This window comes from Haliotis cracherodii, unplaced genomic scaffold (genome assembly GCF_022045235.1).
Source record: "Haliotis cracherodii isolate W230 unplaced genomic scaffold, xgHalCrac1.p SCAF_4, whole genome shotgun sequence".
Taxonomy (NCBI): domain Eukaryota; kingdom Metazoa; phylum Mollusca; class Gastropoda; order Lepetellida; family Haliotidae; genus Haliotis; species Haliotis cracherodii.
In genome coordinates, this window is record NW_027266297.1 from 13,968,468 (window position 1) to 13,996,426 (window position 27,959).

The window sequence follows — 27,959 nt, forward strand, 5'->3', positions numbered from 1 at the left end:
ATGATGGGGTGTTGCGCCTCCGGAACCGAAGTTACTGATTTTAGGGTAAGATTATGCAAATAATATACCTACTGCAATGGTATTTCGTGGCATTCAATAGATCTGGTCTTCTAAACTGGTATGGGTTAGGCTAACTCTGACTGGGTATTGTCTCGTTTCCGCGCCATTTTATCGATTATTTTGTGTAAAATCAGGTACATGTATGTTCCTTTTCTAGTTCTACAACTAGTGTCTTGAGAACAGGAAGTGTTTTTTTTAATACTTGATATCATATCAATGACAACTAATATAATTTCCTTGGGGGCCGACACTGTTCCAAGGGATGTAACTCTTATTATGAATAGTTTCTTGCAAGAATTACCACCCTTGAAAACCGCAATCCATTAGCCGAAACTTATGAAAGTTTTAAAGCGGCAATCATACCGGCTAGTTTTATGTCACACATAACCACATTTTACCTCCACATTGACAAGGCAAGCTTGTCTTTTTCAAATACTTCATGGAGTCTATTATTGGTTTGTGATGCTACCTTCCACTAGGCAAAAGTAAACTACTCAGGGATTTTTCGTTTTTACTTGGGTTACTAAATGATTTTGGCCGGTGGCCAGGTTGACAACCGAAAGTGCGTGTTAAGCAAATGTCAGTACAAAATCTGCATTCCCAAACTGGGATCAAACAGTTTATGCCGTTATATCTACAATTAAATAACACTTTCTGTAATCCTAATAAATATCGGCTAAAAAAAGCTAGAGTACATTATTCCGACTATTTCATAAGCATTTGTTTATCAATCACGAATATTCATAACTTATGTATAATAGAATTATAACTAATATTGTGGCTTAGTAATATTATTGCATTGACTGCAATGTAAATATACAATGTTGAAATACTTTCGAATGTAGGAAAATACGAACCTTTAAGAAAAGCCCAATTTAAAAATAATTAAGGACGTTTACCAATTATTTCACTGCTCTATCACAGACGATATTACGATACACAAATAATCACAGAAAGAGTATTATGATTGTTAACAACAAGCAATTTGAGGCTTTTTAACCTATGAGTAGGTTTAGGTGTTATGTGAAAACGTATTTGAATCAAAGTTAAAGAAGCAAGGATATGTGATCATGTGAAAGTTGAGGAACATGCAGTGATCGTGTACAAAAAGGGTTTAACACCAAAATCCTTCCATGAAGATATGAGTACAACGCAAGGGAATTCGAAGGATGCCCCTTTCTATGCCACCGTAAAGATGTTTAAGCGGGGTAGGTAGGGCCTTGAAGACGACCACCAACTTGGAAAGCCTGTTAGGTCAGCAACACCAGAAAATCAAGGATATGGTGATGACCGACGGGGCTCATTTTGTTAGTTCATTGGTAATGTCTCAGGAGAAAGTACATATCACAAACACGTGGGCAATGCATAAAGTATCAGCTTGTCTGGTTCCAAGGCTTCTGACATCTGATCAGAAACGCAAAAGATAAGGACTTCTACGGGATAAAATCCCTACAACATTTTTGGCAAAAGTGTATCTATACTGAACCAAATTAAAAACTTCACAATCCTAAAATTTTAACATTTTGACCAGTTATCATTGTGGGCCCTTATTGTGTATTTAAACAGTAATGGCCACGTATTGTCTTCAGATAACACCCGTTTTTGTGCAGGTGAATCGGTCAAAATCATGTGCCCAGCAGTATAGTGGCAAAAGTGTTTTTTCACGTGCAACTGGTCACGTGGCCATAATACCGCACGTGTTTTCAGCCATACTTGTTAGCAGTCATTAAAAAAACAAAAAAACACACAAGAAAACAAAAGTCTTTACGGCCATTTGTCATGCCACGCCTTTCAAATGTGCAACGTGAACGTGCCATCGGCATGTTGCAGACGGGAACGTCCGTAGCTGAAGTCGCAAGGACGATGGGTTGTAGTCGACGGACTGTTTATGATTTACAGACGCGTCTACAGCAAACGGGTACCACCGCTGATCGCCCTCGGCCAGGTCGACCACGTGTGACGTCACATGCAGAGGATCGTCAGATTGTCTTACGTCCCCTCCGTAACCGATTTTTGACGGCTACATCAACCAGAAATGAACTGTTTAGGGGTAGACTGAGTACGCAAACTATTCGAAACCGTATGAGAACTGCTCACCTTCAAGCACGACGGCCATACTGCGGGCCGATTCTGACTCGATTACACAGACATCAACGTCAATTGTGGGCACAGCGACACTTACGATGGACTCAGAGGTATTGGAATCAAGTCGTCTTCAGTGATGAATACCGATTTAATCTTCGATTTGCTGATGATAGGGCGAGGGTGTGGAGGCGTCGTCATGAACGTTACGCCCAGTGTTGTGTACAGGAAGTTGACAGATTTCGAGGCGGAAGTATCATGGTGTGGGGTGATTTCTGTGGCAATGAAAGTTCCAGGATTCTTGTCATCCGTGGCAACCTCAACGCTGCTGCTTACCGCGACCAGGTACAGGCACCAGAACTTCTGCCTTTTATGACAGCACATGGACCCGGTTTGATCTTTCAACACGACAATGCCAGACCCCACACAGCAATTTTGACAAGGAATTTCCTTCAGAATGCGGGAGTGAATGTCATGGACTGGCCGTCAAGGTCTCCCGACCCCAATCCCATCTAACACGTCTGGTATGCTCTTGGCAGAAGTCTGCCACTCTCCGGAACCAACCACAGAATTTGCAAGATCTTGGCACCATTTTGCAGCAACGATGGCGTCGTCTTCCCAATCATGTGTTCACAAGCATCACAAGGTCCATGCGGAGGCGTTGTGTGGCAGTTGTCAACCCACATGGTGGCCATACACGCTACTGAACTTGTGTGCCATCAGATTCTCGTGCTTGGGACTTATGATTTAAACTGTTGATGTTATTACCGAATACCGTAGGTGCTTGGAACAAATTATTGTTATATTACCACTGTTAATTAAATTCCTTCTTTGGACATTAATGATTAAAAATTACCTTCTCTGATACATTTGTCCGTTGTATATTATATATGGGATTACTTTTAAAAATGTGAAGTTTTTAATTTGACTCAGTATATGTGGAAGGAGATTTTGTTGAAAAATAAGTCATTTGCATAATACTCATTGCCACAATGTGCAACAATATTTGTGGCAGACAATTTCTTCAGAAGCATAACTATTTTTTTCAAGAATTTTCAGGGATAATATATTATTTTGGATCATCGTATCAAATCCCGTAAGTCAACTACAAAACAATATGTGCATGTGTCGTCATACAAACACAGCTATGTCCTGTATGTCAGCAAGATTTGAAAGTAATAAAAGAAATATATTTAATAAAATATATTTAGGCTCACTTTTAAGTAAAATGTATCTGTTTTTTGTCTGAAAACATATATCAAAGTCTCCATCCAAAATCCCCCTCCCAGAATATCAAATGGTCGGTTTACATCCCTGTAGTTTCTGGAGCTTGTTTTTTGCAAAGTAAGATTCGATATTCTGATTCAAGTCCGTATTTACAAACATTGCATTGCATTTCATTGCATATAAGGTATTGTTAATTTTGCAGCAAAGTCCAACGATTTCGCAAATGGCTGCTGAAGACTACGCAGTTGGAGTAGCAGGAGGAAGAGGCTGCACCGACATACCCTTCCTTCTTCTGTTTTTTGCTTTTATTGGAGGAATGGTACACAACAAATACCTATAAAATGTAGATTTACCTAGGGCAAATACAGCTTCATAATGTTACAAGTTTTCTGTGGGGCCCTGAATAGGCACTCAGTTAGTTGTAACCATTACTGACAAATGTTTATAGTGCATTAGAGTACATTCTCATGGTGATTGGGGGTCCCCAGCAACCTCTGCTTGTCGTACATGGTGACATTTGTGTGTTGTTTAAGGCCCACTCTTCTAGCAATACGACAGCGGCCTGTAAATAATCGACCAGATCACCAAATGATGGATATTGTGGTAAACGATCCACGCCGCCTGGGTACCATGACATTCAATGAACTAGTTCACCTCGCCTGACCACTCGGTCCGTTTGGTCGCATCTAACGATTAAAGCATTTGTTGTTGGTGACCTATTCTAACCCAGAATTTTCAGGACCTTGGATCGGGTAGTGAGACTGGTTGACTATGAATATGTTGGACGTCATCGCACCTGACGACGTTTGACGTTGCTAATATCAGTCAATGGTTTGTTTAGGAAACAGAGTCATGAAACAGCATGACTCACTTACTCACTATCTCATTTAGGTGTGTTAATACTATTTACGGAATTAACATAAAGCAATTTAATTCTTTCTTCTTTTTAATATCATCAATCTCGGGTACATTTGTTGTGAATTAGACATGAAAAGCTGACTATGTTTAGGTACAGAATTGCACACATTGCTAAATGTGGTTGATGGTTAATTACGTCTGTTCATACACTCTCCGGACATGTGGGGATTCTGGGTAAGAATAAAGGTCTGAAACAGCATATGCTTCTCATAAGAGGTGACTAAAGGGGTCGGGTTGTCAGGCTCGGTAATATGGTTGATGAATGTCATTGAATCCTACGATGCCAATCACTGGATTGTCTGTTCCAGACTTGATTATTTACAAACCGCTGGAATATTGCCAAGTGCGTCGTTAAACAACAAAATAAACTCTTTGCCAATACCAAACAGAAGGGAAAATTAATAACATCTTATCATTGGCATTCCTTTACTTTCTACGATTATTAGATTTATACAGAGTAAATTTCAAACATTTGACAAGAACGTTTGTCATTCAAACATTCCTTGACATCTTTTGCTTAACAGAAAAAAATGTAATCCTACTTGAAGGTTGTTTCCATGTCATGTTTGATGGGCAGCATCTAATATAATATTATGTATTATATTACATGTTTGCAACAGAGCCCGTGATCACGTGTTTACTTTAGTACTTATGTAGTTGATGCTAGTCATCAAAAGCAATTTCATTTCGACTTTATTGTTCTATTATATTTAGATACGGTATGTGTTTCAAGATGAGAGGTTAGACACAGCAAATGTCCATTACCGCTTCACATTTTGGCATGTGGATAGGAACTGAATGGTCTTGCACACACCATACATCCTTAACAGTGAGTGAGTTTATGCTTTACGTCACATCGGCAATATTTCAGCCATATCGTGACGAACATCCTTAACAAGACAACTCTGTTGTCTGAAGACATAGTCAGTGATACTCATTGTGTCAGTGTTATAGGGGAGCACGGGAGGCCCAGTCTTCTAAGGCGCCGCGATTCGCTGTGCAGAGTTGCGTCGCTTGGCACGCCAGAATCCTATGATTGTGGGTTCGAATCCCGGTTCGCCCCAATTATGTTTCTAGGTTTGTCAGCACCATACCCGTGCTCGTGGGTTTCATCGAACTGGTAAACGTCGGATACCTGCATCACTTCGGGCTTTCCTCCCACATTAAGCTGACAGGCCGCGATATAACTGGAATACTGTTAAAAGCGGCGTAAAACCCCACTCACTCACTCACTCAGTGTTATAGGGCCCGGACTCATAAACTTAACGGTCTTAACGGTTAGACGTTCGTAACTCCAACACTTCAACATCAACTTTACGGATGGTTTGTTTGTTAACGCCGCTCCCAGCAATATTCCAGATATATGACGGTAGTCTGTAAATAATCTGGACCAGACAATCCAGTGATTGACATCATGAGCATCGATCCACGCAATTGGGATACGATGACATGCATACGAAAGTTTCCCTTAGAGTGGCCTCCCTTGGTCATGTTAAGCAGACGACGCATTTCCTTGCACATCATAATAAAAGTCGCCATCTTTGTTGTTATGGTACAATATTTAAGATCGATTTTAGCAATCCTAAGTTGGTCTTGAGCAACTTAGCATTTTGAACTTAACTTGCAACACTCTTAAGTTAAGATTGCTTTGTGAAACGGGCGGCTGATCGTAACCAAAATTTAGGATCGCATACTTAGTGAGGTACAATCAACTTAGCCCTAAGATCGCTTTGTGGAACGGGGCCCGGGTGTTTATGAGGTGTCACATTTCACTGTACAGAGTGTCATCCCTCAGCGGTGCCAGGTGCAGCTGGTCGTGGGGACGAATCATAAATTCACCTGATGATGGTCTTTGTCCTGCGGCTCGCTATCGTTGCTCTGGTTGTTTCCTCAGTAATAATGATCAACGACAGTCGTCACTGTCACGTGGTGGCGGACATGTAGATGTTTTCAAGGATCAAACAACTTCGAATTATTAACTGGTAATATTTAGTGACAGCACTAACACATACGTCTCATTTATGACCGAAATCAATAACGATATGTGCTGATTGAATCACAGGAGTGAGTGAAATATGCTTTGACTCAATGGGCTTTGGTCCATTCGGGTTGTATGCGAGTGTTTTTTATTTTATTGTGTGTCCTTTGTTTAGGGGTATGTGAGCTACATCGGATTACAAGAGGGCGACCCCTACCGCCTCATCAACGGCTACGACAGTTGGGGAAACGTGTGCGGGCGGCCTAACAAGAAGATTGCTAACGTGGTTCTCTCAGGACGAGACATGACAACAAGACCGTACGTACTGACAGAGAGAGTGAGTTGGTGTTGTTTGCTCCTGGGTCAGCAATATTACAGCTGTATCACGGCCTTCTTAAGATAAGTGATGCTGGAACATGTAAACTAGTGGTTAATGTCGTGACCAACGATACTCGCTACTGTGTTACCGTGACATTCAATAATCACCCAGATGTAACCACACATTCCTAGTTTTAGGCTTTGAAGATAATGTTACAATAAAACGGATCATGTAAGTTTGTTTAACGTTCAGGCTTTCACGTCGGTTTAGGCGCCGCATTTTTCCAGAGTTCCTTCCATTAGGTAAGCCAGAATTCCGGTTCGCCCTCCTTATGTTTCTAGGTTTGCCAGCACCATGCCCTTTCTGGTTGGTTTCACCAAAGTGGTAAACGTCTGAGACCTGCATCACTTTTGGCTTTCCTCCCACATTTAGCTGACAGATGGTGATACAACTGGACTACTGTGACTAAACCAAACTCACTCACTCACTCACTCCAGGACATTGTCTGAGTGTTGTCTACCGTTGGATGCGATAATAGGAGAATATCAAAAGATTACAAAGTCATGCAAATCTCCTAACGCCAAGTGTCTATCGCAAAATACTGAATGTTACTATTTCGCTTCTATGGTCTTTGTTTACTACAATAAAATCTTATACAAGTCACGTGGCTAGTACACAGTGGGTTTTCACATTAAGTTAATAATCTGTTTTGCTGAAGGATCTGCTTGACAAGTTCATCTTTCCTCCTCCAAAATTGAAGGCCTGATGAGCTACAGAGCCCATGTATTTATTTTTTGTGAATAGCAACATAGATTTGTTTTTGAAATTTTAATCAATTTTAACATTTATAATTCTGCTTAACCTTAAACAGGGAGTAATGCATTGACGTTGCGACGTTTTCTTAGGTGTACTACTAACAAATCAAGGATCACCTGATTCGTTCTTATTAGTACAGTTAATCTGTCATGCCATGTTATCTAATTCATTGGCAGATTAACAATGTTTTTTGTAATATATTTAACTTGATAAGATGCGGAGATCGTTTTTTAACGGATGTAAACGACATGTTTTCATTGCAGGCGTATGACTTGTCCGCTAGCTGTTGTGCGGGTCTTCCGCTGTGGATGGCTTCATATCCGATATTACAATGTTTTCACATTTTATGACTTTCCAATCAACGTGGCCTTAGAACAAATGTGTCCATCATTTGTTGCCATTTTCTTCATTTCATTCCGATAGATAGGAGGGCCTGTTTAGGCACTATTCCTTTGCTGTCGGTAAGGTGGATGAGGATGTAATGTGTTCTGTTCCTTTTGTGGCGATTTTGTGGAAGACAAATCTACTAAAATAGTAGAGGCGGATTCAAGTCAATAGGAAAATAAAACCACAAAACTTATACCGGCGCTCTCAAAATTAGAACTAGAGGGCTCTTATTAGAATATTATTTTGGTGAAAACAAAACAGAGTTGAAAGATCGGAAATTTCGTGGTTTATGCTGACAATCTGAATTTTTTCCAGAATTTAATTCCCCGTAATTAAGGGTGGATATAACACACGAGTGCGTATTATATGCGAATAAATAAGTCTTGTGTACATTGATTAATTGGAAGGGGAGCTAATTGGGATTGTTCACTAGCCAATACATTAGACAATATCGCAATGGGCGCTTATTAGAGCGGGGCGCTTATTACGTCGATGTTAACAGTTTTGGTCGGCTGTTGTTGTTGTACAGGATGCAATACTTCCCCTGTCTGCAACTACCATCTCATACACCCTCTGGGTCCCCTCTGGATTTATCTGGAGATATGCCATTACATAGTACGATGTTAAACACTTGAAATTATTTTTCAGAAAAACCTTTTTCCAAGACAAAGATTACTTCTACAAGAAGTTCCTACCCTCTTTCCCTGCTGGCACCTTCAATTTAAATCTGCCCCCTTCACTGGACAACTGGAACCTGGGTGATCCCCTAACATCAACGAACCCCATCGTTTGTGTGGTCAAATGTCCAACAACTGAGCTATCAACTCCCTCCAGTATAGAATATCTGTGTGCATACGACAATGGGTCTTGTCCACCATTGCCTGTGCTCCCTCAGTAAGTCCATTATAACAAAAATCACAAAATAATGCTTACAATCATTTGATGTCATTAGCTGTCAGAACCATTTCATTTGTTGAATGCGCATTTTTTATTTTTGTGTATTCAAAATATATATTTTACTTATATGTATGTAGTTGACCTATCATCCAAGCTGACAATACCGGTTTTCATGTAATAAATACCAGCAGATTTCACATTCGAGTGAAATGAAATGAAATATAGGACCAAACGAAGATTTTTACGACCATTTTATTGAATCATGATAATGAGGGGACACGGGTGGCCAAGTCGGTTATGGCGCCCCAATTCCCTATGCGGAATTGCGTCCCTTGGATACGCCATAAACCTCTGATTGTGGGTTCGAATCCCGGTTCACCCCGATAATGTTTCTAGATTTGTCAGCACCATACCGGTGCTCGTGGGTTTCATCAGAGTGGTAAACGTCTGAGACCTACAAACTGTCGGGCTCCAAAATCAAGCTGACACACCCTGATATGACTGGAATACTGTTCAAGGCCGGGTTAAACACAACTCACTCATTGTTGAGTATTTATAAGTCAAGGATTTACATATGAAAAGGGAACAAAAGAGATAATCGAATTCATTGACAACTATTAGAAAACGGCGAGTACGAGGGTTGATTGATAAGTTATAAGCCTCATGTAGAAGGAATTGGTAATAGTTTAATTAAAGTTCAAATTTGTCTGCTTGCCGTAAAAGGCGACTATGCTTGTCGTAAGAGGCGACTAACAGGATCGGGTGGTCAGGCTCGCTGACTTGGTTTGATGCATGCCATCCATCCCAATTGCGTGGATCGATGCTCATGATATTAATCACCGGATTGTCTGGTCCAGACTCGATTATTTATAGACCGCCGTCATATAGCTGGAATATTGCTGAGTGCGGCCTTAAACAACACACAAACCAACCAACCTTTTCCAAAGGTAACAGCGCCCTGCGTATTTTACTGACATCTTACAGCTCTTTTGACTCCATCTTTTGTGGATATACCTCTGTGACATCATGTTGTCCATAAGAAGATTTCACTGTTACAGCTACAGCAGAGTGAGGCTTAGAACGTATCAACTCTCGTATATAAATATTTATTTAAGATTCATACAATGATCTTTGAAATATCTTGTTTTTAGCACGTCGCTCCTGAACCGGTGTGTGCCATCCTCTTTTTCCGTCATGATAGAAGCCGTCACATCAAGTATTAAAACAGCCATATCAGGAGAAGTCCCGCAGGTGGGTGTGTTTGTGGGTGGGATTACTCGTGCAATGTTTGGGCTCCATCAGTGGGAGCCCAAACTAGTTTCTCAATTCTTCATAAGTATGTAAGTATAGCCCAACATCTTGGATGTCATACCAACACAGACAGAAATTTCAATTGCTCACCTCTTGTCACTGCTAGACCTTTTCAGCATGTACTCTCTGTGTCTACCTGGTCATATTGTGTTCCATCGTTATTTGGCATCATGAAATTATGATTGCATGAATTAGCTCGCATTCCACTTCAAAACCCAAGAGGACAATGATGAACCGGTATTGACCAAGGTATAAGCCCATTTAACTTTGGTTGACCAATGTTAGCACATGCTAGCTGATTTAGTCATACTTCGGTAGACCTTAGTTAGGGGCATCCAAGTGCTGTCATAGTTAAAGCTTATTAGTTTAATTTATTGATTCAGGAAAACTATAAGTATTATAAATTAAACAAATAACTTGGTATTGGTACTATATATGTATTCTGTTATCCTACAAGGAAATTTAACTTTCGATTGTTGATATCGATACTTCAGCAGCGATAAAAAACTAACAGTTTTAGCCCTTATAATTATAACATATTTCAAAACCCTTAAAAAGGGCAAATTTCTACTTATCCTTAGGATACCTTAACTATAGTTTCTCGCGCTGTTTAGAATGATTTAAATGCATTAAATAGAAAATGAACGATGGCAGCTATTTCAAGTAATTAAACAGGTGTTGACCTCCCATAGTCGTTTGTTATAGTAATACCTTGGCTAAGATCTGAGGCGCCGCAATTCGCCATGCAGAGTTGCGTCACTCACTCTTGGGTTCCAATCCTAGATTCGCCTTGATAATGTTCCTATAGGTTTGTCGTCACCATACCTGCGGCTTTGGGTTTCACAATGTAGTCAACTTCTAAGATATGTATCTCTTCGAATTCCACAAAAAGGTGACATTTGATATATATACTGGAATACTGTTCACAATTGCGTTGAATCCATGCACTCACTCTCAGAAAATGGCTGGTTGTTGTTTAAGTAACGGGCCACTCTAAACAGTGCAAAATGGGATTTATGTACTGTGAAAATACACTGAATCCCATCAAAGTATTTTACCCTTAAATGCTGAATCCAATTATGTGTATTTTGTGTCGACTGATGTGGAAGGTAACCACTCTTTTGATGGATTCTGCCAATTATGCTGTTTACGATGTTTTCCTGTCTTAAGCTAATGGTGTACATAAATAGCACGGAATGCCACAACGAATTTGCAGAAAGAAATTCCTTCATATTTCCCATTATATCTTAATCTAACAAAATGTACGAGTTTCAGGACGTTTGCATGTCATATGTAATTATGTTTTGTCTGGCCACAGCATATTCGGAGCTGTATACTTTTTCCCACCGAGTTTTTTACTAAAATATTTCCCCCCTTCACTCAATGGCCAACATCAACATACATACAGAGTATTGACTGCGAAACCTGAATTTGGAATCTATAATTCTATACATTATACATATGTTTAGATTTAATAGCCTAATATGCTTCTTCTTTTTTGTCTATTGACCTTTCTCTTGGGAATTATTCTGAATCAATGCCATTGACATGCGCACGCCCTCACCTTCTTCTACTTAACCACTTAATACCCCCGGTATAATGCATTTTGCTATTTCAGAAAATTTTTGCAGATATTCAAAATACATGGCAAGAGCAGTTGTATCTGGCAGGAATATCCTTCGGTAAGCAACAGTCTCCAATACAGATCGAGATACTTCATCTAAACTCCATCGTTTGTATTGCCAGACACACATATTACCACACACAAATATCGTTATTTCTACATTGTGCTGTTTTGTTCTGCTATACGTTAAAATCATGTAATGACCTTTCTAGTCAGAATTGACAGAGCTGTACCTGGTGGCGTCCTTTAAACAATATGATTCTTAGCTTCATGAAAAAATTATTTTGATCGAAAGATAAACGAATCTATGAGACACAGTTGGTCACTTGATTGATTTTGATATACATGTATGTCACATATTGTATAAGTTTATAAAAGGCCCAAGAATTATTTTTTTCTTTATCTTTGAACTTTTGTTTTGGTTTTAGATTGAATAAATGCAGTAGATTGAATAGTTCAGTTGCTGTCAAAAGTAATGATGTAAGGTAATAAGGTGATAACAATGTGATACGTGTGGCCAGACTTTTACACATTTACTTTGGACAAAAGTACCTACCCATAGGGACACATGTAACCTCAAGTAGTAGACCGACTCCGTGGTCTAGAGGATAAAGCGTCTACCTGGAGAGAGGAGCGGAATATGGTTTGATCCCCACCTGCGTCATTCCAAAAGACGTTCCAAGAGGGTACTTAAACATTTGCCATGCCAGGAGCTCGGTATGAAGGGATAAACAAGATTTGGTCGGCTCAGATTCAGTATATATATTCTTGCAATAATCATCTCAGATTGAATGGATCTGGTGATCAGGCTTTGTGATCTGGTTCATTGTTTGTCATTGTTATTAACGCCGTCGAGGAGGTGCTCATGATGCCAGTTCCACCATATAGCTTGAATATGGCCGAATGACACTATCAGTATGAGCTTCAATAAGACCATTTAATGATTAATTGCTAGTATATTCTTTTCCGATCCGATATCTGTGTATTCCAAGTATGACATGAAGATCAAAGGTCATAGCTGCGAGAATACTACGCGCACACACACACACACACACACACACACTTACTGCATATAAAATTAAGCAATGACATTGTTACATGACTAAATGGATGAACCCCATGCATAATATTGTTTGAGAGGATATGTCGAAAATGTCAAACGATTACAACGTACCCACCATGAACAAATGCAATAACATAAGCTCACATGGACCCTGAGCTACAAAATCGACAATTGCTTTAAGTTTTCTCCAACATTTGCACAGGTTTCGCACTTGTCATCGTCATAACGCTCAGGTTCGTGGCGGGGATTGTCGTCTGGACAGTAACCATCTCAATGCTGCTAGTGTTTTTCGCAGCAGCCGGATACTGCTGGTGAGTCTCAGTAAATGCATTTGGAGACAGATGTTGTTTGAGAAATGATATGTTCTGCTAGATTTTGACCATCATTAAAAACAGTGTTTTACATATATGTGAGGTAGATGTCTGGTGAACGTGTTCAAGTGTTCTTCTTCAAGGTTGACATCCCAGTCCTGGTTTGAAATGTGTTTGTTTTTGTCAAGCACACAGACAACTTTACTTCAGGTTACTTAGTTAAACTTGCCCCTTAATTTCTTTGTTATGTTTAAACATACCTGACATATTTGCGAACATCATTTATATAGGATTACTTTTCACAGTAACCCGACGGCGTGAGATGTTGCTCATGATATCAATCATTGGTTTGTTTGGTGAAGATTCTATTATTACAGGCCACCGTCATCTGTCTTTTTCATAATTTTAGCCATGGGAGCCGTGCCAATTTACACTTATCTGAAGGGTGCACAAAGTACGTGATCGACACTAGCAGTTGTCGACTTTTATTTTTGTGGAAGCCTGAGTTGGTTAGATCGCTGACTTTGTGTGCTGGCGATTAGGTGCCTCACTCTTGCAGTGTTGTTTAGAATCACGGATGGGACTCAACCCCTAAAAAGTACGAGAACCTGTACTTTGCTAAGAAAGTGTTATCCCAAATATAACATTTGTTACACCGTAATATTGCTTGAATATTGTGGTGTTGAATATATTGAAACAACCAATCTGTGAGGTGCTATTATTTAATGGCATGAGTTATTCAAAACTCCAAATGAACACAGCCCTCAAATCACAACCGCAACATCTGGTGGGTACTAACATACCATTTATGTTCCTCTAGGTATTTGTTCTACACTCATCACACAAATCTCCAAGAAAAGGTGGTCAAAACGCCGGAAATGCAGGCGAAGGTCGATACCTGGATGGCGTATGCTTCTGTTGCATCTGTGATTGCGGTGGGTTGGCGGGATTATTGACATCTGAGCCTGGTCCTTACACTCCGTAAATAGTCCAAACAAGGAAGTGCAATCAGAGGCATGATTGCTGTCTGATCAGGTCGTATAATGTTTCAGAAAAACAAGGTTTCCGTTTACTTCCGTTCAATTCAACTGCACCAAGGTCTGCCATATTGAAAAAGTTTGTTGCCAGAAGTCCGACATTACTAATTACTATGAAGCCAAATTTAATATGGCAGTGAAGCTCATAATCCACTCTCAACACGATGGGTGATGCTGAAGGCATTGGATGAGGTAACAGAAAGGGGCGAGTCTTTTTAGCCATTATGACCATGGACCAGGTTAGCAATACCAATAGGAGGTTACTGCTTTCAACCTCAGGTCTGTCTGATCCAGACTTGATTATGTTAAAGCCGACCAAGAAAATGTATAATAGAGTTGACGGTGATATAAACTATATACTCACCTTTCATTGATATGAGAGATGTCCGTTCAAGGGGGTAATAACAACTAAGCCTGCATATAAATATGTTCCTGGGTATTTTTTTGTGTGCAAACGTGAGGAGTTAGGTTGGACATTTTATCATGTTTTCACACCAAGAATACCAAAAAACACAACTGGTCACAAATCGGTTAATACAATGTCGGTGGTAAAGCATGGATAACAGAGTATGTTTTGCATGATGCGGGACATTTGAAAAATGTTTTTGTTGGCAATAAAAATGACTGACGTGCTGGATTTAAAGTGAGGCGCTGGTGCCTGAGAAACATTGGGTTGATGTTTTTTCAGCCTTACCGTTATATAGGTTGCCACCTCTATTCGAATACATGATATTTTATTTTTAGCCAGACCGTGGATTAGAACAGGCAAATATGATCAGAAACACACATAGAAATGCCACACAATACATTTAATCGAATACTCCTCACAAACTCTAGGTTTTAAAAAAGAAGACACATGTGGCAATGCCAGGTAAGAAGTTTATATCCTTAGCAAACTATGTTCGTCGCAAGAGTGAGTGAGTGAGTATGGTTTTACACCGCTTTTAGCAATATTCTAGCACAATGACGGCAGGAGACAACCGAAATGGGCTTCACACATTGTATGAGGATTGGAACCGGAACTTCCACGAGCCAATACTTTAACCACCAGGCTTCCCCTCCGCCACTTTTAAGAGGCCACTATATTGATTGGGTAGTCAAACCGGCTGACTTGGTTGATGCCTGTCGTCATTTCCAAATTGCGTGGATCGATGCTCATGATGTCAGTCACTAGATTGTCTGACCGACACTCGATTATTTACAGACTGCCGTCATATAGCTGGAATATTGCTGAGTGCGGCGTTAAACAACAAACAAACAAACCGTCCGTAAAGCTGATCTTGAAGTGTTGGAGTTACAAACGTCTTACCGTTAAGACCGCTTTATGAGTCCGGGCCCTTTAACACTGACACAATGAGTATCACTGAGTATGTCTTTAGACAACAGAGTTGTCTTGCTAAGGATGTATGGTGTGTACAAGACTATTCAGTTCGTAGACCGCCGTCATATAGCTGGAATATTGCTGAGTGCGGCGTTAAACAACAAACAAAACGTTATGAAATATAGGGTGAGTCATGCCTGTCACCATGCTGAGTTGACTAGCCATCGTATCATGACCTGAACAGACCATTTGTATGCATGCCTAGTGACAATTGGCAAGCTTCCGCGATTAAAACGCATTCACTCATTGTTTGACAACCATGGTATCATTTTGGTCAAAATGACAGACAATATATGGCTCATTTCAGGTTTCAGTCTCTTCTTTTTCAGATCATTGTTTTTCTCCTGGTAATTGTCCTACGGAAGAGAATCAAACTGGTGAGACTATAATTGTAATAAAATGCATAAACATGTTAAATACTAAAAGTTTTTGAAAGATAAAGCAAAAGTGTCAAATGCTCAGAGGCATTTTACGGGTGCTTCGTTTGCTTTGACACTCGTGTATGCATTAGGTACATTTTGGATAGCTGGGTGTTTGAGGAAATGAAAGCATGCCAAACCCACTTAAACTGAAAAACATATTCATATATTGTATTTTCATGTCAAACAAATACTTCTATTTATTCTCTGGTCATAATAAGGGGGAACAATATTGATCACGAGAAAAGTGACTCTGATGAGGTCATTGTTGTGGATGTAGTGATAGGCCTTGTCTCTTTAATGTTAATGTCAGTGTAGGGAGTATTTAACCCTTGTTTCTTCCAGGTGGTGCAGCTGTTTAAAGAAGCAGGATCGGTCTTTCAACGCATCCCTCTTCTGTTGATACAACCTGTCTGGGTATGTTGCATGTCATGATGTAGTTTGTGTAAGGCTGCACTCATCGATGTTTGAGCAGACCAGACAATCCAGTGATTGACATCAGAGGATAGACCCATGCAACTCGGATATGGTGATTTTCAATCTACCATATCAATCTACCCCATGCATTCAGTCCACAATCAGCCCTTTGGAAACCTATAGTCCTACATGGAATGGCCACAGGTGCCTTATTTTTTTAAAGAAAAAAGCCCAAAGTTATGTGTAGAGGGGAGTGTTTGATAGAAAATTCATAGATTCTTCTTGGTAATCCCCACAGGTCTTCCTGTTGTATGATCAGTGTATGGACTGGGTCCAGTTATCATAACATAACTCAAACAATACCTTACCATAACTGAAATGAAGACATTATGTTCATCAGTATCCCACAGCCACCATTGCATCCCCCTTCCAAGTTATTTCAGATTTCAAAATATGCCCCCTTCCCATTGGAATGCAACATAAACAACATTCATTCACTCTCCCACTGTGGGTATCAGTTAGGTTTGTTAATGGAGTCTTTCATTCAATGAACAGCTGTATATATTTTCTCCTGAAGCATAGCATCTATTCCAGACTTTGATCATTCTTCTGTCTGTGGTTGGAGCACTGGTCTTCCTTGGGCTCTACATAGAGACGGCAGGTAAGAGTTGTGTCCCTTAGATGAAAAATATTGTCCTCATCTCTCAGAGGTGAGTTTCACCAAAGTGGCAAATATCTTTGACCTGCACCTTTGCCCACCTAAGGTCGGGGGCATGTGTGGCCCAGTCATCTAAGGTGCCACAATTTGCTGTTCAGAGTTGCGTCCCTTGTGTATGCCAGAGACCTAATCGTGGGCTCAGATCACTGTTATGCCTGATCATGTTGCTAGATTTGTCAGCACCACACCTGTGCTTTTGGGTTTCACAATTTTGAAGCGATAACCATCAGACTTGCATCACTTGGGGCTTTCCTTCCACATCAAGATGACTCACTGTGATAAAACTAGAATACTGTTCATAGCAGCTTTAAACCGACTCACTCCCTCACTCACTCCTACATAAGACATTTTAAGCATATTTTTTTTCTCATGACCTTTTTCAAAAGTGACTAGGTAGGGAGGTAGGGATAGTTTTTTGTTTGTAGGTAACAGATTTAAAAAGAGTAAACCTGTAAAAAATGTACCTGTGACCTCACTCACACCCTGTGTCTCCAAGTAAAAAGAGACTGCTGAAAACCTGTTTAGGACACATTTTAGTGAGTGAGTGAGTTGGGTTTAACGCCCCTGTTAAAAGTTTTCCAGTTATATCACAGCGTGTCAGCTTAACGTGGGAGGAAAGCCCGAAGTGAGGCAGGTCTCTGACGTTTACCACTAAGGTAAAACCCACGAGCACACCTGCTGACAAACCTAAAAACATAATCGGGGCGAACCAGGATTCAAACTCACAATCATAGGTTTCTGACGTGACCAAGGGACGCAACTCTGTACAGCGAATAGTGGCGCCTTAGACGTCTGGGTTACCCGTGCCCCGAGGATACATTGGGTATTGTCATTGGGTGTACATGAAGTAGAAATCAGACTTCAAAAGTCATTTTTCAACAGGGCATAGAAATAGAATAGGGGTGTCCATGGGCGGATACAGAAGAGGGTGCGCACCCAACCTTTTCATTTCGAAACAAATCTTTATTTCTGTATAAATTACCACCAAAGACAATAAATAGATCTTAATTGTGCACCCCCCTTTTCAAAAAAGCTGTATCCGCCCATGGGTGTCCAATAGGAACAGTAAACTTATTTAAAGCTGAGACAGTCTATGATAAGTATCTGATAAACTCTATAAAGTGTGGTTTAACCCAGCTTACTCATTATTTCTTTGTTTATGCCTTTGCATTAACATATTTGAACTTTTACTGCTGAAAAATTGCTAATCACAGAGTCTTTTCCCCTCAACCACTTCAGTCATCTGCAGTGAGTAATGAGATGCCATCGTTCATGTACATCAAGGTGTAGTTTGTTTATGTTCCTAATTACAGCTGTGTTTGATGTAGTTTCTACTCTGTTTGAGCAGGAGAGCCTGTCATAGACGCCCAGACTGCTTTTGTGAAGTATGAGCTTAATGCAATGATGAAGGTACCTTGGTTGTTTTTCATCATTTATTTATTTGCAGATTTCGGTAAACTGTAAAAAGAGTTTTCTTTGCTGCAATTAGATTCTACTTGTGTTAATGTAAAATGTGTTGTAAAGTCCTGTAACCTAGCTGCCAAATTCCTGGTCGAATCCCATATTCCATGTTTCTTTGAATCCTTGGTTTGTCTGTACCATACATGTGCTGTTCATTGATGTTGATAACATGGGGCACTTTGGGCTTTGATCCAGCATGGTGGTGACACCAGTGTTAGACATTGGCATCAGTCCTATAGTTAAGGTATCATAAGGACTAGTAGAGATTTGCCATTTGATCAGACTTTAAAGAAGGTTAACTTTCTCACACACTCACTCACTGAATACATGTCCATTAAGAGCCCTGCTGATTCTCTCATGAGACCTACAAAAGTGCTGTCTATTACCCAGTGTTGGAGTGTGAGTGAGTTGGGTTTAATGCTGCTTTGACAGTATTCCAGTTATATCCCAGCGTGTCAGCTTAAAGTGGGAGGAAAGCCCAAGTGATGCATGTTTCAGAGGTTTACCACTTCGGTGAAACCCAGGAGCACAAGCATGGTGCTGACAAACCTAGGAATATAATCGGGGCAAACCGGGATTCGAACCCACAATCATAGGTTTCTGGCGTGTGAATGCACAGTGAATCGCGGCGCCTTAGACAACTGGGCCTCCCAGTGTTGGAGGTTCAGCATGAAAGTCAAAGTGTTCTTTCATAACACTGAGGTTAAAAAAGTTAAGAATATTGGGGTCCCTTACCAGAAGGACCCAAGGAATTCTTTTCATTTGAAACTGTTACTATAAAGATAACTTTACTGGAAAGTGTAGAACTATTGTACTATACTACTAAAACATTAAGAACCACCCAAATTGTTTCGTAGCATATATGTCAAAAAGGTTCTACAGTTATGAATGAACTTGAATGCAACATTTAGTGCAGTGGTTAATAGTATGCTTACTATTGATAAATAGGCATGTTTCAGTTTGTTCTATGCAATGGCATTCTGTTATAAAGTGTAGTGGTTGTTGCTGACATGTGTCAGCGCTTGGTACTACTTTGTAGTACCTACAACAGGGATGTGAGCAGATTTTCCCGAATTAAAAAAGAGGAAAGGTCGAGGGGGGTCTTTAAACATTTGATTGCATTTTAAGCAATTTCGTGCAGTTTGGACAACTTTCACACCAAGAAATGTAAAAAGTCAATGGTAAAAGTCAATAAGTCAAATAAACAAAGAGTGAGTGAGTGAGTACGGTTTTACACCGCTTTTAGCAATATTCCAGCAATATCTCAGCGGGGGACACCAGAAATGGGCTTCACACAATGTACCCATGTCGGGAACAAATAAACAAAGATGGCGGATGCAGTAAAATTTCAAAGTTCAATCAGTACTTTTAAAAAATCGGGCAAAGCTTCCGCGCACATGGCTACTGCCAGGTCTTGGAGCAGTACTGCCATGAACCTCACCCCCCCTTCCCCTAAACACAAGGACAACTGTCACAAGCGTGACCCTTTCCCCATGTTGAAGCATATTGAGAAAAAAAATTACCTTGTATTTACTTACCTTTTGTTAAAAACAAAAAAACAAAACTCCATTTCAAACATAACACATAAATACAATTTATATAACAATCTTATGGGTTTTCGGACGCTGAAGAAACATTCATGGTTTTCTCGCTAATCACATAAGCAACTGTAAAACATCTCATTCACTTATAGGATAAAAGACACCTTTATTTAAAAACAAGCCATCATCTTAGTATTTACAATTTCTGTGTGATGCCACATTATAGTACAAGTATTCGTGATTGAAAACGTATGATGTCCGAAAACCTATGATGCTGAAAGCTCTGATCGAAAAAAGGACAATCCGTGACGTTTGTTTGGTTTTCAATAAAATGTTTCGGAATGTTTTTGTTTTTTATCTTAGATTATATTTTTACGCAGACTGCTGTTTTAAAAAATGTGACTTTCCACGTTTCCGCGGAGATTTCACATACCTGCTACAATCATACCTTTGTCTGATTGACAACCTTCTTGCAGATATAAAGCTTTTCAGTGCTCCAACCACATTTCAGTATCTAGGATTGTACCACCTTTGTCACATTGACGTTTTTCTCTGAAAGAAAATGTTTCAGTAAGTGTTTCAATATATATATAGATGGTATCCCTGTCGCTTTGGTATGGCATATGTATTTTTTTATTAAATGTTTCAGTATATAGGATGGTACCACTGTTACAGTGTGATGGCATTAGTATTTTCTATCAAATGTTTCACTGCTTGGTAGCATGTTTCAGTATATAACATGGTACCACTGTTACAGTGTGATGGCATTAGTATTTTTTATTAAATGTTTCACTGCTTGGTAGCATGTTTCAGTATATAACATGGTACCACTGTTACAGTGTGATGGTATATGTATTTTTTATTAAAATTTGCAGTGCTTGGTACAATGTTTCAGTATATAACATGGTACCACTGTTACAGTGTGATGGTATATGTATTTTTCATATAAAATTTGCAGTGCTTGGTACAATGTTTCAGTATATAACATGGTACCACTGTTACAGTGTGATGGCATATGTATTTTCTATCAAATGTTTCACTGCTTGGTAGCATGTTTAGGCAACTAGGATCAGGTACTCTGTTTTTAGAGCGATGGTTTATCTGTTGACAGAACATGTTTCAGTTTGTGGTGTCATGTTTCACTATCTACTATGGTATCACTGTTTACAAAGCGATGGCATATCTGCAAATATTACATGTTACAGTGATTGGTATCATGTTTCAGTATCTACGATGGTACCACTTCTTTGGCCTGCTGTGGATGTCTGCCTTTATTGTAGCTTGTCAAGATCTCACCATAGCGGGGGCAGTGTCTGAGTGGTATTTTTCAAGGTGGGTCTCTTGAAAGCTAAAACTGTCTACTTTCTAAAAGGATCAAATTGAATACCATATAGTGGAAAAATGACACATATATATGGTTAAATCAGGGAACCTTGAGGAGTTTATAAGTCAGGACAAGTTCCTTCTTCAAGATGTTCCAAGAAAACAACTCTATTCATTAATTCTTTAGATATTCTGTGACTTCTCAAGGCCGTAGTTAACTTTTTTTGACAGGGGTGGGGGGTGGGTCGGGGGCAAATATTTGTACAAGTATCACTTGTCCCCAACTTGTATTTTCATGATTCAAATAAAACTGTTTTCTATTAAAAAAAATATGGGGCAACTGTCTTCCCCCGGCTGGCTACGGCACTGCTTCTGTTAACCCTAAACAAATAACAATACTTTTTGCATAGTATTGTTAGTCCAAGACTAGTAAAAATCTAAAGGGACTAGTTGTTATTTTAATATCAATTCAATATCCTGTAAATAATCCACTAATCCAAAATGAGCTGCAGACTAGTTGGATCTGACTTTAGGTTTTCCTTACACATCAAGTGTGTCAGCTGAACTACTTTTCAAAGGGGCATTCAGGGGTGAGAATCTTCCGCTGAACTGTGAATTTTAGTGAACACAAATTTGTTAAAATCTCATGGCTTCCCCACACCCCAAAATTATGGACCACACTCTGTTGCAAGGATGTTTCAGCTAGAAAGGAAAATATCCATTCTCATCCCTGGGCATTAGACCTCGCTCCATCACCTCACGCACTCACTCGATCTCGATGCCTCACTCACCTCACCCCCTGCTCGAACAATGAGTTCAAATATTGGTGCCAATGTGTCCAGTAAAAGTACAACTTCACAATGTTTTAAACTGTGATTCTTTATTTCAGTGACAAATCGAAACTTGGATACCCAATATGTCGATCCATATACAATCTAATTAGGTAAATATGTCATTTTTTAAATTATTTTTCTACCTTTTAATTTAAAAATTTAAAACATTGTGGGGTAACGCGTTTTAAATAAATACAGCTAAATTTACCTCCTTTGAATTGAATTTCCGAAGATATTGCAAACTCATGAATGATGAGAGAACGTATGCATGGGCGGATACAGCATTTTTTAAAAGGGGGGGTGCACAATTAAGATCTATTTATTGTCTTTGGTGGTAATTTATACAGAAATAAAGATCCCCCCCCCCCCCCCCCCCTCTGTATCCGCCCATGGTATGGATAATAGATGAGGTTTTATTCCAAAGCTAACAATATAACATCTACATCACAGGGGCCTTCAGTCTTGGACAAGGGAACCCAGACTTTGACAATGTCAGAGTAGATCCCATGTCAGGCCAGAGTAGAATATCACATGATTTTACAGGTCATAATTGTAAATTGATCATTTATACAAAAACTATCTGCAGCCTTTGGGACCATATGGCCTTTGTTTCGGACAACCCATGAACACTGACAAAGAGCCTCTACAAATATAATTTTCAGCTTTTATTTTTCATCTTTCTTTTAATACTAGTAAATACAATAATATTTGCCCCCCAATCAATCCACGGGTATCTAGCAGGATATAGCCATCAGGATGTATGCCCATTCCAAATAGTTTTGTTGTCCAAATGTAAGGGAAAATACCTACCCACCCACTTACATACCCAGCCACCTTAACTTACCTACTGTGTTACCCAAAACAGGGATATTGTTCAAGATGGCCCCAGTGTATGTTTTTGAACACTATCTGCAGGTATCACCTGGGTACAGTCGCCTTTGGATCCTTCATCCTAGCAATAGTAAGGCTCGTCCGATTCATCCTGTCCAGGATTCAAAAGAGGTAAGTAAACCAATGATTCATTAATCAAATTCAATACATTTTCAAAGAGTTCAAATGAGACACTGAAGAACTAAATTCTGTCAACACTGTCTTTATTAAGGTGTATAGTGACGATCACCAAAGCGATTAGATCACATTGTACAACTTCTCCCTTGTGATTGAGTGTCAGGATCCTTTAATTACAGTACGCACTGGTGGATCCCCTGTCAGTCCCTAAGGCATGTCATAAGTTTGGGATACACATATGCAAGGTATCTGTTGAAGTTGTAACCAACTATGTTGTGTTCTAAGGCTTCATAAGAAGACTGGCCAGGTTGTGGAATTCCTCCTGAAGATGCTACAGTGTTGTCTCTACTGCTTTGAGAATTTCATCAAGTATCTCAACAGAAATGCTTACATTATGACGGGTAGGGTCCTATGTTCTTCAACTTGTCATGTCATGATGCTCTCACATCAGAAGTTACCCTTTGTAAGATATATACTGTATTCAACGTAATAAGCGCCCAGGGCGCTCTCAAAATTAGAAATAGGGGACTCTTATTAGAATATAATTTTGGTGAAAGAGTTGAAAGATCGTAAATTTTGTGGTTTATGCTTACAGTCTGAAATGATACAAAAGAAAAGTCTGTGCATATTATACACGACAGATATATTTTTCCAGGATTTACATATACTTGAAAAAGATATTCTTATAAAAAGCATTTTGGTTTATCTGATGTCTTCATAACATTTTTTAGAAGTTTAAGCATTTCCTAGATTATGCAGATCACATGGGCCATATCATACCTTGTACTTGAGAAAAAACTACTTGACCACAGATGGGATTGTTGAGTGAGTGCCAAATATATATCTTGCCTTACTTTCCAGCATCTCATGGGTACAATTTCATTACTGGCGCTAGGAGGGCCTTCTTGTTACTGCTAGCCAATATTCTGAGGGTAGCAGCCATCAACTCCATCGGTAGCTTCGTTCTCTTCCTGGCCAAGATGGGGTGTGTGGCAGTCACGGTGGTAATCGGCAACGAATTCTTCAAAGTGAGTGATAGGGCCAGGAAGTAATTGTATTATTTCTTATAATATAAATGAGGTATGTTTAAATTAAACATCAACACAGTTCATTTTCAGGTCAAACAGAAATGAAAATACTGGATTTTGAAGCAGCATTTAGGCCAGATCAATTTATATTTTTGTTTTCTGAAGGAGTCTACAGTACCCTATAGTGTTGGTTTCAAATGTTTGTTTGTTTTTGTTTGTTTGTTGTTTAACGCCCCACTCAGCAATATTCCAGCTATATGACGGTGGTCTGTAAAAAATCGAGTCTGGACCAGACAATCCAGTGATTGATTGATATGATGAGCATCGATCCACGCAGTTGTGATCTATGACATGCATCAACCAAGTCAGCGAGACTGACCACCCGATCCCCAAGTCACCTCTTATGACAAGAGAAAACAGTATGTTCATTTCCAAGATATCCATGGGATGGTACATATTGGTTTGCTTTGTTTTTTATTCTGCCCTCCTTCTCTCTAACTCCCCCCCTCCCCTAATGATATGATGACACGTCATCATCCAAGCCTGACAAGCCTCTGTCTGTGGAACCTGATACAGTGAATCACGCCACGCAGGTGGCAACAAATGGTTACACACTGCATGATATACTGGTTCAGGTTCCATTGAACATGTGCCGGGTTCTTATCACGATACAAACGTTATGGGGGATTGTGTCTTGTTAGTAATTTGTGTGGCTATGTCTATTAAAAGAGTGAGTGATTATGGTTTTACGTGGCTTTTAACAATATTCCACACATTGTACTCATGTTGGGATTTGAAACTGGATCTTTGACGTGACGAGTGAACGCTTTAACCACTAGGCTACCCGACCGCATACATGCAAACATTATGGGGCATTGTGTCTTGTTAGTAATTTGTGTGGCTATGTCTATTTAAAGAGTGAGTGAGTATGGTTTTACATGGCTTTTAGCAATATTCAAGCAATATCATGGCAGGGGGACACCAGAAATGGGCTTCACAGTTGTACTCATGTTGGGATTTGAAACTGGATCTTTGACGTGATGAGCAAACACTTTAACCACTAGGCTACCCGACCACCTCTCTATTTAAAGAGAGTACATATTCCATAGTTTGGGAGCCTTCTGGTGATTTTCTTTGGTCTAAAAAAAGCTGCCTCTAATGACAAGCATAGGTGCTGAAGACATATTCTAACAGAATCCTCACATCCTGTTTAAAGCATGGCACATTCCTGCCACAATCTAGACAATCATACACATATTAGAGACTCAATCAAATCTGAATCCAACATACATCTCTTGAGTTATCTTAATCCATCAAATAATCCTATCATTATATCTCATTTTAGTTGTGTATTAGACAGACATGTTTTAAATCAACATGAATTTTCCTCGAAAATTAACATTTAAAAAAATATTTTGATTTTGAAAATGTGAGAGTTGTTGCTGCAGACGCGAGATGATATAAACTACGTCTGGGCCCCCTTGACTGCTGTTGGTGCCGTGGCCTTTGCCATCACTCATTGCTTCATGCTGGTCTATGAGGTAAGTAGAGTGTAGTCTGAACAGTGCCTCCACGCATCACCCTAAAAGACATTAGGAGATGGTACTTCTTGTTATCCTGCCTGGCACTAAAAATAATGGGGCGAAAACAAGAACTGGTTGACTCGGTGTCAGTATAATGTGTCTGAGTGGGGTATCCATGTTAAATTAAGGCATGGTATCTGATAGGGCTTGCACTACAAAACCGGCAAAAATCCGAACAAACACATGTGCATGCACATGAGTAAATATTCTTAATCTCGACATTAAACCCCACCACTTCTTATGTTTTGGCTTTATGATCTGACATACCTTAGCCAAAAGCCACAATCGGACTATAGAATAAAAACCGTGTTTAAAATACCCACTTGCCCGCCAGTCAGAGATTGTCTATTTTGCTGACGGAGGGTTAGTTTTGAAAAGTTGGACACCCGATGGTCGGGATTTACTATTACAAAGTTGACAATCAACCAGTTTATTTTTATTTTCTGAGAACATTAACAGTACTATTCTTATGTTTACCCATTTGTTACTTTTGTTAGTTAGTCTAGATATTTTTGGTTGTCTGACTCTAATTTGGGGGAATTTTTATACACTGATAAACATAGTTATTCTTATTTGCCCATCTTTGATGAATAAGAAGGATACACTTCCAAAAATACAAAATTAAAGTAACTATTAATGTTTTAAATACCAATTGAGCCTGGGACAGACAAACCAGTGATTGGTATTGTGAGCAACATTCCACACAGATATGATTATGGATTATCAACCACGTCACCAAGCCTGAGTGAGTGAGTATGTTTTACGCCGCTTTTAGCAATATTCCAGCAATATCACGGTGGGGGACACCAGATATGGGCTTCACACATTGTACCCATTTGGGGAATCGAACCCGGGTCTTTGGCGTGACAAGCAAACGCTTTAACCACTAGGCTATCCTCATCACGCCTGAAATCCTCATGTTTAGTCAGCTCGTAGCAGATGCTGCTGGGGACCTCTTCCAACCCAGAATCCCAATGGGGGCGAGATTAGTAATGATAATTGTTACTGTTTCTCAGATCACCATGGACACAATCTTCCTGTGTTTCTGTGAAGACTGTGAAGAGAATGATGGCGTCACCAAACCCTACTTCATGTCCAAGAATCTCATGGTATGTCCAGATGATTTTTTTAACAAGGGACAGCCAGAATATATGCACAGAAATTAAGGTGGAAAAGGGCACTATTGCGATACAGGTAGAACTTCTGCAATAGTATTGTGACTGTTTAATTAGTACTTTTACCGCCCTACAATATCCTGGTATCATTGCTGTCACCAGTGGGCAAGTGGCCACTACAAAAATCTTGAAAAATTTTCTCTAACTCCAAATATGATGGCATTTATATTGTATGTATGTCTTTGGGAATATTCAAGAATGAGAATGGATATTTTCCTTTTCAGCTGAAACTTCTTTGCAATGGAACGTGGTCCATAATTTGCTGATATATGATAGGTGATATATTAACCACATGATACTGGTAGCTGAAAAGTCATTTAATATTTGTGGACTTTTTTTTAATTATCTATTGATAATGTTGATAGGGAAACACAGAATTGATGTTGCATCTGATCGTTTGACAAATTTATTGTGGATCATGCATCTACGATCATTACCCCCCTATTTGTTTAGCAATTGTAATTTGTCCTTTCGACACGACAATCAAAATCCTCTTTTACAGGCAAGTCTTCCAACATTAGGCAACACATGAAACCTGTAAAAGACAAAATCAGTCCTGTGGGTTATCTAATATTAATAATGAACAGCTCTTTTAAGGAAAAAAAACGAGTAGCCTTTCATTCGCTCAACCATGTCCATTTTGGCCAGATCCGTGTGACCAGAATTTAATGTAGTCTTGCCTTAGCATGAAATACGTCATGAGACTACTTTGTACAATCAGTAGAAAATTGACCTAACTGTCAAGATGCACAAGCGTTATCTTTTTTTCCACAGCTATTTGTTAACAATGTAAACAAGGATGCTGAAACGAGAGAAGCAAAGAAGAACAAAACCGAACCAGATGAAGACGACACGGATTAAGAGAACACAAAAGCATCTTCAAAAGACAACACCACATGATTACTTTTACTTAAATGCTTATCATCATTGAGTATGTCATTCAACCATGGAATCCCCATAGGTTCCAATCTCATTACTGTTGCAGGTAGCACACCTCCAACTCAGCTTATGAGTGTCAGATCAGATTGCCCAACCAGAATGA

The 27,959-nt window shown here is 39.5% G+C and overlaps 1 protein-coding gene across 1 annotated transcript; it reads left to right on the forward strand.

Annotated features, from left to right (window-relative positions):
- LOC139480251 (choline transporter-like protein 1) lies at positions 1-27,797 on the forward strand. Its single transcript, XM_071263288.1, has 20 exons — positions 1-45; positions 3,572-3,688; positions 6,441-6,583; positions 8,436-8,681; positions 9,836-9,935; positions 11,614-11,677; positions 12,885-12,993; positions 13,814-13,928; positions 15,741-15,788; positions 16,176-16,247; positions 16,842-16,908; positions 18,314-18,375; positions 21,193-21,299; positions 22,180-22,233; positions 23,039-23,125; positions 23,417-23,532; positions 23,993-24,159; positions 25,608-25,700; positions 26,759-26,851; positions 27,692-27,797. Exons 1-20 carry the CDS (start codon positions 1-3, stop codon positions 27,776-27,778), a joined length of 1,992 nt encoding a protein of 663 aa, XP_071119389.1. The 3' UTR covers positions 27,779-27,797.
- Positions 27,798-27,959: the final 162 nt, after the last annotated feature.